This window comes from Sebastes fasciatus, chromosome 14 (genome assembly GCF_043250625.1).
Source record: "Sebastes fasciatus isolate fSebFas1 chromosome 14, fSebFas1.pri, whole genome shotgun sequence".
Taxonomy (NCBI): Eukaryota; Metazoa; Chordata; class Actinopteri; order Perciformes; family Sebastidae; genus Sebastes; species Sebastes fasciatus.
In genome coordinates, this window is record NC_133808.1 from 15,490,954 (window position 1) to 15,505,970 (window position 15,017).

At 39.0% G+C, this 15,017-nt stretch overlaps 1 protein-coding gene across 2 annotated transcripts in view; it reads left to right on the forward strand.

Annotated features, from left to right (window-relative positions):
• LOC141782613 (glypican-6-like) overlaps positions 1 to 15,017 on the forward strand; it is a 114,356-nt gene that overhangs the window by 71,730 nt on the left and 27,609 nt on the right. Inside the window, exons 5-7 of one of the 2 annotated variants that reach the window (XM_074659176.1) lie at positions 9,151 to 9,281; positions 9,925 to 10,068; positions 11,067 to 11,096. In XM_074659176.1, the coding sequence (XP_074515277.1) occupies positions 9,151 to 9,281; positions 9,925 to 10,068; positions 11,067 to 11,096 (305 nt within the window). The remainder of the gene's footprint in view (positions 1 to 9,150; positions 9,282 to 9,924; positions 10,069 to 11,066; positions 11,097 to 15,017) is intronic. The other variant, XM_074659177.1, reaches the window with a different exon arrangement.

Here is a 15,017-nt window from a genome sequence, read left to right on the forward strand (position 1 = left end):
AAGTTAGAAAGCAATGTTACACATAAAAGAATGATCCCAGTCACTTCCACACAGTGAGGCATACAGCTTATTATTAAACACTGGTATTGGATCGGTGCTCGGTATCGGCCGATACACAAAGCCCAGGTATCGCTATCGGTACCAGAACTGAAAAAGTTGGATCAGTGCATCCCTACTTTTATGTAAGTAAAAAAATACTAATACCACACTTTAAAAATACTACCTTACAAGTTAAAGTATTATCAGATACTTACAATACAAGTACTCGATGCAGAAAAAGGGCCCCTGTGAGTTCAACTATTATATGATATCATATTATTATTACTGATGCATTCATGTGTAAGCAGCATTTAAATGCTGTAGCTGGTTGAGGTGCAGTTTAAACTATTTTGTTCAGGACTGCAAATAATCTGCTGATTATTTTCTCCATTAATGGATTAATAAATGAGTAATCGAAAAATCTTAAAATGCACAGTGCTTGTTGTATCCAATCAATAGTCCAAACCTCAAAATGATTAAATTAAATTATAATTAAAACAGTTAATCCTCACATTTGAGAAGCTGGAACCATGAAATCTGAATGATTGTCAAAGTAGTTGCCAGTTAATTCTTTGTCAGTTGATTAATTGACTAATCGTTGCAGCACTATCCATATATACTGTTGGGTAGCTCAATGTAAAGCATCATATTTTACAAGTACTTCACATGGTTTGTATGCAAAAAATCTTAATTTTGTGAAGTAATTTGTAACTCCTGCTGTCAGATTATTGTAGTGAAGTAAAGAGCACAATACTTCCCTTTGAAATGTAGTGAATAGAAGTATAAAGCGGCATGAAAAGATAATACTCAAGTAGAGTACAAGTACTTAGTTACATTCCACCACTGGAAATAATGTATTATACTTCTGTCTTTATTTTGAAATTACTGTTGCCTAGCAAGCGGTCACTGATTTCTATGATCGTCTACAGATTTCTGTAGACATCTCTGCTTTGCCCATCCTGCTTTCTGTATAATCAAGGACGAAAAAGGGAGACAGAAAGCCGCCTTGCATCTGTTGTATGCCTAATAATAACACATCTGATTGTGCAATCAGAGCTACAGTGGATTTGAAATCAGAGAGCTTGAACTCTCTCACACGCTGCAAAAATTCAGCCACCGGTCTTTATATTTAGTTGGCATTTCAGCTCCTCTCACTTGGAACACCCACAGCTAAAGGAAGTTAAATAGAACATGTAGACTACTCATACGACTGGCCGTCTTTGTCTTCACCCAGTTTGGGGTCCATATGTGAAGTAATGTCAAAAGAAAATTAGTACTATACCTGCAAACTAGAAGCATCCTCTGTTCTATTCCTGTGTGAAGACTGAATTCCCATCCAGAGGATAAATCCTTTTGAACAGCAGTGATTTAGAACAGCGGTGCATAAAAGCTATTTCACCCACACCTTTGGAGCTAAATGGATTTATAATGGTTGTTTGCACTGTCTAATCTTTGCGGCTTTCACCACCCGTGTTTTTGTTTTTGTTTTTAGTATAGAACTGGAACTTTGGAGGCTTTTTACCTAAAATGTGGCAATCGAAGACTGTTGAATTATTAAGATAACTTGAAAAACTCTCAAAATCTTTGAAGTCCAACTAGATTTTTTTCAACTTTAAGATGATCCTACTTACTTTTTTAGTTTCTGCAGTGAAGACTGTGCCAGTTCAACAACCAATTTGCAGTGCTGCGTTGTTTTTGTCTTGCTCACTTTGGTGTGGTTCTTGGAATAAACAAACCATCTAGTTTTCTTAATAGATATTAGTGTAAAATCTGTGCAAACCACTTTTCAGACATCCAGCTCTCACTGAAAATAGAGCGAATGTCTGAAAAATCAAGACCGTTTTTGACCATTTGAAATGGTGCTTGACAAGACTATAGATAAGAATAAAATCATATTTGATGACCCTTAAATATTTTTGGAATTGCCCTTTTTGCAGTATAATACTTCCAGCTGTTAAAAAACTGTAAACCTGAAAATTGGAGGCTAAGGAAATTATATTACATTATACAGTATAGCTTCCACAAACAGGAGTTATTTCTGATGTAGACACCGCCTGTGCCACCCTTTAAGCTCGTTTGTCTAAAGACGTCAGACAAATATTGTGGAACATATTGTGCTCTTGCTCTGTTTTATGTATAAAGGCATCTGTAGCAACAACATTTAATTCCCACTTTGTTTTATAGTTATTTGCTTGCCTATACAGTTATATTAAATGCAAATAGAGAGAAATTTTGTGAAGAGAGAGAAATTATTCTCTCTGGTGTATTTATGAGCAGCGAGGCCTAAAATGTTCGTTGCTCGGAGCTGCTCCGTTGTCTTTGCTATTGACCCTGTCCAGATCTCATGTGAGTTTTGTGGTGGTGATGCGCCCCGTAACATGGATTTAACAAAGTGAAAACAAGGATACTGACTCGGGGGAAGGACTTCTTCAACATAGTTGTGGGCAAAATAGTTGAAACACTCCTGTCAGCATCCATAGACTGAAATTCCATGACGTCTCCAACCCCATTAGTAACACGATCTGCTAGGGAATGGCTCATTATTGGATTATGCTGCTTAGTTTCATTAGCAGTGCAGTACAGTATCAGTGCTGCGTCAGTATATGGTATATTTAGTGTGCTGTTATCACTCCTTTGCAAATCTGCACTGTAATAATGGAAAAAGAATGACGATGAGTGTGTCATGCTTTATTTTTAAACATAACTACGTTAGCGTCTACAGTCGTGCTAACAGCTCTCTGAGGCTGTACTTATAGGCACAGCTGTGCTTTGACCTACATGCTAAGGTTGACATGCTGACATGCTCAGAGTGACAAAGCTCACATGTTGATGTTTAGCAGGTCATGTTTACCATGTTAGTTTAGCATGCTAACATTTGTTAATTAGTAGTAAACACGAAGTACAGATGAGGCTGATGGGAATGCTATTAGATGTGCGGGTATTTGGTCATGAACCAAAGTATTGGGGAAAATAGAAATTTTGACCAGATGACGGCTCTAGATAAAAAGTCAGGGGATCTAACTAAAGTTATTACAAATCCTCATGGAGGGAACAAATCTGCCAAATCTTTTGGAAAACCATCCAATAGTTGTTGAAAGACTGTGTATAAGAAGTGGACGTAGTCACCGTGACATCACCCATTGGTTTGTAGACTGACGTTTTGAAGCCTCGGGTTCGGTATTTTGTCCGTCACCATCTTAGCTTTTTGCAACCAGAAGTGACACAAGAGGGTGGAGCTATGTACGACTGAACGTTGAATAAGACGTTTCTAGACAACGAAAATTACAATTAACTTTCGTGAACTGAAAACACTGTGAAAGGGTTAAAGTTGTAAGACAAACAAACGGGGAACTCCCAGACCGAACAACGCGGTGGTAGCAATCTGTCAATCGCATACCCTGCTTTATGGTGTATTTGACTCTAAATGGGACCATAATTTACTAAATGAACATCATGCTGTATTGAAGAAGACTTGAAACTTGCGATTGAGACCATAAACTCATGTTTACAATGTTTACTAGGTAATAAATCAAGTGAGAAGTAGGCTCATTTTCTTACAGACTTCTATACAATCAGACTCCTTTTTGCAACCAGAGGAGTCGCCCCCTGCTGGATATTAGAAAGAATGCAAGTTTAATGCGCCTCCCAGTGGCTTCACTTTTCAGAATCAGAATCAGAATCAGAATGGTGTTTATTGCCAGGTGTAAGAGGTATACACTAGGGATTTGCTTTGTTTTTGTTGGTGCAAGTCAAACAGTATAATAACAAAAGAATAGATAAAAATGTTAGAATAAAATAAGAATAAAAAATTGAAATTCTACCAATATACAATTTCAGAACTGAAGTTTGTCCACTGATTGAATTACATTACTCAAAACCACAAATCTGGACCTCAGGGATAAGCAAAAGGAAAAGTCAGGAGATCACCAAAATATACATCGTCTTGGATTGAATGTCAGTTCAAAATTTCTGCCCAATAAATCTAGTAGATGTTGAGATATTTCACTGAAAAGGGAACAAATTTACCTGCTGATGATGCTGTAGGAAAAGTCAGGGAATCACCAAAGTCTGCAGGATTCATCCTCTTGGGAACATGAATGTCTGCACAAAATTTCATGTCAATCCATTTGAGATATTTATATATTCAGTCTGGAGCAAAGTGGTCGACTGACTGACAGACCAGCATTGCCGCTATAGCAAAAAAACTCTTAAAGCAGGTCTTATCAACTAGAAATGCCTTCGCTTTAATAGATTCCATTTACAGTGATACGCTCCATCCTGGTGGTGTATGTACTGTATTTATATATTCGTGACCTTCTTTTTGTTATTCTTGGATCAGCAGAGGATATTTTATATATACGGTATGTTGTCCTTTTCTGTGACTGCCCTTAACAAGTCACTGGAGGTTGACAAGGAAGACAAGCATCACCACCAGCTGGTCTGCGGTTGCCTTGGAGTAATCCAGCTTCCATTGTATATGAGGGTTTATTATAAAAGAAGAAATTGTCATTGTGAAAAAGCTTTTATGGTTCGCTAAGAAAAAATAATTGTTGATGGTGCAAGTGTGCCGTCTCTGTTTTATTGCTATTAATACTTTAAAAGTGAAAGCTTGTTTTTAACATTATGTGGAAATGTGTCTTTGTATGTGTTTGTGTGTGTGTGCACATTATGTGTATGTTCAAGGACTTTTTCTTGATCAGGATAAAGTGTGACCAAGGAACAACATCCTTTTTTCTTATCCATTTTTATACAGTTTCATATAGCACCATTAGTTGGTTGACTGAACCTCAGATGAGCTATGCTTTACAGAATCCAAATTACACTAGAGCCATTTTTCATTCTGTGAAGCTCTTCACAGGCAAAGGGCCATAGATGGGCCTGTTCACTTTCCTTATTTGTCCTTGTCTGCTCGAGGTTGCCTCTGGCTGACATAGCCTGAATTTAAGTGGACATCAATCTCGATAAAGAGGCAGAGCCCAGAGTAATATTACCTCCTCAGATTTTTTTTTTACTGTTTAGCAACACCGTGCAGATAACCATGTTTCACATCACAAACTGAAACATTAACCTCAGATATGAAGCAAAATATTTGGATCACGCTGTGGCTTCGCGGCATGGTGTCTTTTTAGTTTTACATGTCGATATCCAGACACAGTCTCAGTTGTTGTTTTTTTAAAGCCCTCGGCTCAGAATAGGACAAGATGCATCTATTTGCATGGCTGTGTCGTGATGATAAAAAGATTTCCTCCAGCTGGCCGGTGGCCTATCTCAGTGCCGCAAAAGTGATGCAGGGAGAATTTGGCTCAGAGTGGCAGCCATGCCACAGCGGACTGGACTCCATGCACTCCTCATAAATGATGGTCATTAATTCTCCATGTAGGTAGAGGTTTTCCACACGCGGGGCAGGAGCCCTTCCTCTGGGACTGGCCTGACTCAACCCAATCACCACTTCTCATTCTCCTGCTCTCTTCTTTCTCTCTCTCTCTCTGTTCCTGTCGCACCCTGTCTGCTCTCCCTCAGTTATGCATGAAGACAAAGTTCCCGGCTCCCCCTGTTTGTCGAGCCCATCTGATAAGTTGCAGACAAGTCACCATGGTTTCCATCATCTCTGATGCTAGAGGCACTCTTCTTTTCTCACATTATGAAATATGAGTTGTTCCCAGTTGGCTCCCTTGACCTAAATTTCCAGTATTTGCACTTGACAGTTTTTTTAAGCTCACGCTTGAATTGAGATTTTCTTTATGTGTTTGTTATCAAGTAAGCAGACATACCTCAGGCAGTTGAATGAATTTACATCATAATCAGATTAAACAGCGAGCTATATGGCAATGCCAAGTTCAAATTATTTTCAAGAAACACAAGAACACAAAGAAAGCGTTGTGCCTAAATTGCAGTTTAGGATCAAGAAATGCAATATAGCATCTGATCAGCATTAATGCAAAGTAGTAGAAAACTTGATTTTTCTGCTGGTACAGGTGTCATCTGCACTTAGACCATATGGTTGCACAGTGATGCGGTTGAAGTGCTCCTGCAGAAAACCATTTGGCTCCGACATAGTCTGTATATTAAAATCTCAGCAAGCCTCACAGGCTATTAGATTTTTCTATGTTAACAAACAGGAGAGCTCTTCAAAGGCTCAGACTTCGACATAATTGGAAAGGAAATCGAGCCAGAGCTGCGCTAATGTTTCTTAGCTCTTTTCCTCTCCCATTAGTGATCTCAGGTCCCACAAGAATGAAAAGCTGGACAGGCGTGCTATCAAAGAACTGGAGTGTAATTTATTTATTTTTTTTGCAGTATTTGTCTCCTGTATCCCCTTTAAGTCTGTGGCTACCTTTGACACAGAGTATTAGTCTTTTTTTCTTTTCAATTAAAGTCCATTATCTTCATGCATATAATTTTTACACACTTTCCATCACTTGGTCTGTTCTCTGAAATATTATCTGTGCCTTCACAGCTTGGGAATAAATTATACTATTCTCTTATGATGGGTGGGGCGATGTGAGCAGCCAGCCAACATAAATATGTAAGATGTTCTTCAAAAAACTGCTCAGTTCATTTTAAATAAAGTGATACGAGCACGTAAGAAGCCATTGTTTCTGTAGACTCCAAATGACAGGATGACCTTATTTAGTAAGGACGTAATTGTAGAGTCATTACGACAGCCTGCTGGTGAGGTCTTGTCCTGGGAGGTCTATGGATGGAGAAACCTCTCCTGACAGACTACTTAAGTACTGTCTCTGGACCCGCTCAGTTATGAGTTAGTGGTTTGGTGATGTTCAATTCCCTGTGGCACGCCATTCAAACGCAGAACGGCCATTACAGAGACTGTGGCACATTAGTATATAAACCCTGTGGGCTTGAGAGCACTTTAGCACTGTTTCTGTTTCATGGCAATATCAATTAACGCACTTAACCTCTAACAGCAACAGCTGTTGCCTAACTACTTTGAGCTACTGTGAAATCTGCGCCATCACAGCTGTAATTATTAAATATTTTGAATCCTCTTTTTAAAATGATCAGAGGTGTTAATTAAAAGTGATGAAAACAAATGGACTCTGTGGAGATAATGGTAACCGTCTCATGTTCAACAAGGCCTTCTGGCTTGTGTCCACACAAGGATATTAATGAGCCATTGACCTTATAGTATTCATTGCCCGCCGCGGATGTGAAAAATGCTTGGCTTTCAGAAAGTTGTATTAAATCAATGACTCATCAGAGCTGTTTATTGCATGCAGCATATCAACATTTTGTTGACGTGATTGAGTTGATCTACATAAAAATTGAATTTGCCCCAAGAAGCATTCACACTTCTTACAGAAAGTGTGTGTTGCTGGCCTGTGATGAGGGGGTGGAGGTAATTGACAATACTGTGGAGTAATCAGAAGGAAAGACGCAATAGTTTGCTGTTTGAAGCTATGACCTTTGGTGAAACAATGCCTAAGAAGCTAAGGATTATTTTCATTAGATTTGTTTTTCAGTGTATTAATTATGGAGTATTTTAAATGTCAGAAAATAGTGAAAATACCCTCTAGGGCTGGGTAAATAATATAAATGATATCTTGATATTTTCTGTAAAGAGAGTCACGGGAGAAGCGAAAGGTCAAAGCGAGTCTCATGTTGGCGGCTTAAATAAATGACAATATTTGTACTCAATGTTGGCGATATAGTCATTTACTACATCCCACGTAAAACAAGCCACAGTACATTGAGTATATTCGATATATTGCCCACCCCCAATGCCCACCACAATTCCCCAGAGCCCAAAGTGATGTCTTCAAGTTGTTTGTTTTATCCAACTTACAGTCAAAAACACAAAAATATTCAGTTTACAGTGATATAAGATAGAGAAACCCAGCAAATCCTCACATTTGAGATCCTGTAACCAATTTTGATTTATTTTATATTTTTTTGATCAGCTAATAGTTTTAGTCCTGATTACGTTGGCATAGCATTTTACACTTTAACAAGATTCAAATGAATAAAAGTGGAAATTAAACACTATTTATTTGGTTGTCTGTGGAGTTACCTTCTTTTTTTGTTGTTGTATTTTCTGTGCAAGCTGACAGAGCCTGACACACTGCAACTTAAAAAAAACATAAGCAATGTGAGAAATCAGACACAAATGAAGAAAACATTCCCAGCAGTTTGACAACTTATGCATTGCATTTTGGAAAGCACTTCAAAACAAAAAAACACAAGCAAATACACAAAAACAACAACGAGATGCAAGCATTAGCAGATACAGAAAATACACGCACATACAGAAAACTGTGAAATGCACACAACTGAACTGAGCTGCAACACAGTAGCAATACATCCAGTGGAACCTTTCTTGTTTGTGCTTTATGATTGCGTTCTCCACATTTGCAGTGAACTTCTCAGGCCCCGATCAGACAGAGCGCTTTTTGCAGGTGGAAAAAAGTGCTAATGTTACCTTATTACAAACCATGAACTGTTCATGACCCAAATAGTTAATAGTACAGTTTAAATGAATGAAAACAACTTATCCGAAATCTCAAGTACCGTACTAATTTGCCTCCAGGCCTGCTGTTTTCTGTTTAGATCATGGTAACTACTGTTGGTAAAGTCATATCGATCCGTGTATCCAGCAAAAGTCACCACAATGAGAAAAAAACACTTATGACATTGGGCGATTTTCGCTCAGTCGTTCAGGGCGCTCCTGTAAAAACGAGAGGTGCACAGAGCAGATAAACGAGAGGCGCTCAACAACGCAAAAGCAGCGCGCAAAACACTTCAATCTAATTGAAAACAATTACAAAAAGCCGCCCTCAGGCTGCTAAAACGCGCTCTCTCTGATCGGGGCTTAAATGTGTAATCCAACGCGTGGACATGTTTTCTCTATTTGCTGGTATTTCTTTAAGTTGCAGGGCATCGGGTTCTCTCAAGTGCTTCTAATATTGGACCCTGCCACATGTGAACAAGACCACATAATACATCTTGTCTTGTGTTTAAAAAAACTTGACAATAATTGCTATATGTATATGTGAGTGCTTGACCACTTGGATACCAGTGAAAAGTGTTTCTTCAACTGCATTTGTCTGTTTGCATCTCTGCTCACCACCTTTTTTCTTACCAATGTTATGACAGATGCCATGCTGCTGGTGGCACAGAGGCTGGAGGGACCTTTCAACATTGAATCTGTCATGGAGCCTATTGATGTGAAGATTTCAGAGGCCATCATGAATATGCAAGATAACAGTGCCCAGGTCTCCTACAGGGTATGTCAATTATGTTTATTCCCCAGATAACAAAAGTAACACCTCAGACAGGCTGTTGAAATACAACTTGAAGCAAAACTAAAGGGGGTTAGGGGGGGAGTCATACTGGACTGTGTCTAAGGTGTGTAGTGCAACACGTTCTAATTATGTCCAAATTTAGGTCTCGTATTTGAATTATATGTTTCAATTTGGTCAGATAATCTTAGTTCAACTAACAGTAGTTAATGTGTTTCCTGTGTTTTACTGCATTTTTCTTTGCCCACAAAATTGTAGTCAGAAAGAAGAAAAAAAAAATGTAGGTGGTTGTGAAGAATTTTTTCTGCCCACGCACTTTTGTGGATGCCTGTTCTCATTCTCTTTCCCATGCAACAGATGCAGTTTTGTTTATGGTTTAAGTATATGTGGTATTTTCCCAAAAGCCTGTAAAAACTTAACCTTAACATCTTAAATAGCATTGGTCACAGCTCCTGGTTGAATCACCTATCAACGTGGTTACCTCAACTTGACGTAGAGCACTGTCACGTTGGTAATGTGGGCCGAATGCTTCACAAGACCTTAACAAAACAGCATGTTTTCCCAATTTTCCGCTTCCCAAGTAATTTAAACCCCTGACAATTGGGTGCCCATGTTTTTGTAATTGCAGGTTTTTCAAGGCTGTGGCCAGCCAAAACCCGCAGGAATGACTAGGTCTACCCGCGGTGTTTCGGATGTGTTCAACGCTCGCTTCAGGCCGTACAGCCCAGAGGAGCGGCCTACCACTGCGGCTGGCACAAGCCTGGACAGACTGGTAAGGAGACAGAGCCAATGCTGCTGTTTTCAGGCGAGACACTGCCTCAGTGTAAACATCATTTGTCTTTCTGACTTGACACTGTTGATTAAAGCTGGTGATTTGCCATCGTAAGCCCCTGGAGCCGGAAATTAATTCTTTGTACTTGTCCTCCATTCAGGCCCCTCTATCGATTTGTGTTTGTTAACGAATCAACAGCTTTACCCCAAGAGGGCAGTGGAAGGTGCGGTGCCCTTCTCATCTCTGTGTACTTGGCAAACAGAAAAGAAAGGGATGAAAGCAGAGATGGATAGATTTTGTGAGGCTGACCATATCAATTGTTGGCTGTAAAGCACACCTTTATTTTCTATCAGATTAGCCGTATGTTTGTTGGATTGGATCTTGATACATGGATTTCCATCTCAAACAACCTTGAAACCTAAAATGCTGCATCAGGGTAAAGGTTAACATGGAGCTGACAGACCAATTCAGCTGAGAGACAGTTCTCATCATGGATTACCTTTGCAGACACAGTGCCCTTCCTTTCTCCCCTCTAGTCATTTTCAAAGTAAATCTTTTCAAATTGTATCTCAGTCATGTTGAAGAAACCAGTACACCACAGTATTTTTTTTGCATTATTGAAAAGTACCAAATCTATGAATTCAGTTTAGTGGAAAGACAGTCTCGCCAACAGTGTTTAAAACATGCAAAATGAAATGTCTCAGTGCTTTGTGTCAGGTTAATAACAGGTTATTCAGTTAATGAAAACATCATTTGAAAAGCAGCAGCTTTTTGCCATCTGGCTCTTAGAGTCCCACAACAATAAATGACTTATTTGTTTTATTCAATGCTAATTATGTTTTTTTTTTGCACAATTTAATTCATTCTCCACACATTTTTTTTGATGTTTCATATAGAGCGGTTGCCTTTTTTGCTTTGTGTTGTCCGTCAACGATTTCTTCCACCTACACTGAATTAATTAAGACTTTCTGTTTCCCTGCCTTTATGCTGCAAACCAGAGGATTGTTTGGAATGCGATGCAACACAGTGTAAGGTTCAACATTTTATACTCATACGTGTTTTTTTGCTGGGACTATTGTCTGCGACTGTTTCATGCATTATGACAAAGCGAAAATTATGTTTTAACATTGTGTGGTTGGTATGATTGTGTTCTAAGCATTAGAGCTTTACAGCAGACAGGCATTGTGACCTGTAAATCCCAGTGGTATGCGGCACTTAGTGTGCTAAGCGTCAGTCACAGTCTCATTTCCATCTCATATGGGAGTCGGTGTCACCTAGTCTCATAGAATTGGCTGTGAAGGAGCATTTTGTTTTAGTTTATTAGGGGATCTACCGCAGGAGCTATTCAGATCTCGATAACGGCCGCTGTGGTGTATTATAGCATCAAAGTATCAGCTGTTAAAGATGGCATTTTACAGTTGAGTTGCTATCACCACAGGGATTGTTGAACACATGCCATGGTGTCCTCAGCTAGTGAGGGTTTCACTCTGGAGATCCAAAACGATCCTTTTTCAACCACCACCTCTATTCTAGACACATCCCAGTCAAAGACCCTCATTGCCTTAGCTAATAGAGTCAACTCCTTGAGGAAGCCAGCCAATCAGCAGGTGACCTGCTCCGTCAGAACTGGCAGAGGGAAGAGCTGTGAAGAGTTGGTGGGGGAGTGTTGAAACCAGCATCTGCTATAACAGTACAGTGAAGATGGGGGCTCCAGACTGCTCATGAATAACTGGGCAATTAGCCTGCGTGGAGGATCTCACAAGATGGAGCTCAGTGACAGGATCTTATTTTTAACATGGGATAACTAGACCAGTGTACCTGAGCAGCAAATTCTATTATCAACATCCCTGAGCCCGAGACATCCGTGCTTGCTGATCATAGCGGCCCCAGGAAGCTGCAAATCGTGACATTTCGGTAATGTGCTGTAATGGGGGTTGTTTGGTTCATGAAATGAAAAGGAAAATGCTTGGTTTGTGTTTTTGCTCACATCCATCATTTCAGCCGCAATCAGGATGTCAGCTGAAAATCAAAACAGAGCAACATTAGCATTCATGTTGAGTCATGGTTCAGGCAATTTGACGACTATCCATTCTGCTTTTAGCGCTGTTTTTGGCCTCCACTAATACCTGAGAAAATATCTGTCTCTTTAGCTGCTAAATGCTCCACAGTGTTCACCAGCTAGCTGTTAACCTTGTCTGCCTGCTGTTTGGTGCTGAGCAGGTAGTGTATCGTGGGTTTATTAGAGCAGCTGTCTGCTGATGAGAGTGAACCACAACAGTAAAGGTGCAGGACTAAAAGTCCCAGGGATACGGAAGTCATAGCGTCTTAAGCTTCTGCATTAAGATGTGTTCCCCAGTGAAACGGAATATTTGAGCGGTGAACAGTTATGAGAGGGGTTTAAATCAAATCCTTTGCATTTGATTGGACCGCAGAAATGTGGGCAGGCTTAGAATGTAGCGTGATGCGGAGCTACAGAGACACACCTACCTTGTCGCTAAAAGTTGCAGATTGATTGATGGAAGGATGTCATGATATTATTGGTTTAAATTGGTTGATACTATCTTACATAAGCACATGTCATATTTTATTTTACAGTAAGAAAAGATGATTGGATTTTGATTAAGGCTGATAAATACGGAAATCTATTAACAACACAAAACAATGACAAATATTGTCCAGAAACCCTCACAGGTACTGCATTTAGCATAACAATTATGCTCAAATCATAACATGGCAAACTCACAACTCACAACAGGCAACAACAGCTGTCAGTATATCAGTATGATGATTTGTCTATGACTTGCCCAAACCTGCATGTGATGTGTCTGGAAAGGGGAGACTCGTGGGTACCCATAGGACCTATTTTTATTGACATATCTTGAGGTCAGAGGTCAAGGGACCCCTTTGAAAATGTCCATGCCAGTTTTTCCTCGCCAAAATTTGGGGTAAATTTGCAGTGTTATTTAGCTTCCGTCTTGACAAGCTAGTATGACATGGTTGGTACCAATGGACTCCTTAGGTTCTAGTTTCATATGATACCAGTATTGTCATGATATCTTTAAAATTGAACCTGCTACAACCTAAAAATCGCAAATTGTATTAACGTGTTAAATAAATTAGTGGTGTTAAAACAAATTTGCGTTAACGTGTTATTATCGCGTTAACTTTGACGGCCCTAATTTTGATATAAAAATACAAAGAAAATTGATTTTTTGTGTATTTTTTTTGCATGTATTGTTAAATAGGTTCACATTATTACCAGGGATGTGGTCTAAAAGGGTTTAAAAGGCATTTTTCATTTCATCTCGACTTTAAAACCAAAACAATGAGCTGAAACATGCTATAAAGCTCAGTAAAGCTGAAGGGATCTGCAGAATGAGGTGATAATCCTCCGTGGGTTCATCATTACAAACAACCCCTTTCACATGCAAGTTGTCATGTAGTCTATTGTTTATATAAAAATATTGATAATATATTGTCACTGCCAGTCAATTCAAATTTGAAATATTGCCATAAAGTCACACACTGTAAGAAATGGTAAATGGCACTTCATATCCACTCATATTTGGCTGCTAACATGTCAGCTACAGTGATACAGCAATCAACACAGCCGAGTGTGGAAATACTGTATTTTAAGGTGCCGTTCTTCTATCCACAGCTAGATGCTGGCTCAAAGAAATCTGAGACTGTAAAGTCAGTGATAAAACCTTCAACTTGTTTCTAGAAATACAAGGTCAATTATTCAATCAATTAAACTATTAATATATAATAACTTCAATATTGTTAAAAGAAATATGAAAACAGCCAACAGCTGTGTTTTTTTCAGGGACACGTTTGTAGTCTCTCTGGATTAGGTTTCTGATAATGAGCTGTGAAAACAAGTGTTAAATGCTTAAAATCATGTCAGAAGGCCTCTCCAATCCAAGCTACTGCATGATATACGCCTGATTCCTATTAATAACACAACGCTTAAAGCATAAATCTATTGTATTCATACTTTAACAGCTGCTGAACTTCTCCTCCTGTGTTTGATACAATTTAAAGGTTTAACGTAGACACTTATGCTGCACTTTAGCCTGTCAAAACAGTTTGGAAACTGATGAGTGTTTTATATGAATACTATAACAGTAGAATTAAACAGTTTAATCTCATAAATGAAAAGTGGTACGCTGAGTGCTTGTGTGAAATAGTTTTTGATTACAGTAAATGAAGCAGCCACGGTGGTTATTATTCAGCATTTAGTACGCTCAACTAAAGATGGTTAAAGTTAAATTCAGGCAGTGAAACATAACCTTCACCATTGTGATGAGTCATGTTGTGGTAATATTGAATTACTTTAATGGCGGCAGTGGTTTTCTCAGCTAACATTGAATTACGATGGTTGAGGTCATATGTTTTAGATACCACACACATCTGCTGTGAAGTCACTCCCGCAGCTTTGGTTTGTTAATAAGCAAGCAAAGGCATGGCAGGAACACACAGAAACATGTCCTGAAAATCCAAGAATGGCCTAATAGTCTTACATTTATATGTCTAACTTGTGAAACGTTTGATGCATTTCGATTGAGGTCCTGCAGTTGACATCACTGCCTCTGACAGCCACCATACTGGCGGGCAGAGAATATGCTTCTCTCAGTCTTGCTGCCTATAGACATATCAATACTTACTGCTGAGGTTGCTAGTTCTAATGAGATAATCTCATTAAAGGGAATGTCCACTACACCCGACATGGTAAACAAGAAGTGAACGAATGGAAGAGTATACATTTGTAGTGATCATTTAAAATTAAAAGTGCCGGCAGTCTTTAATTAAGAGATAAACATAGAAAACATAGAACTAAATAGAATCAGTTTATTGAACACAACATGGATCTGCGTCATCACTGGTCCTTGAATAAGTGTGATTATGCCAAATTCATGTTTTGCCACATGATTATGTTTTAATTCTTG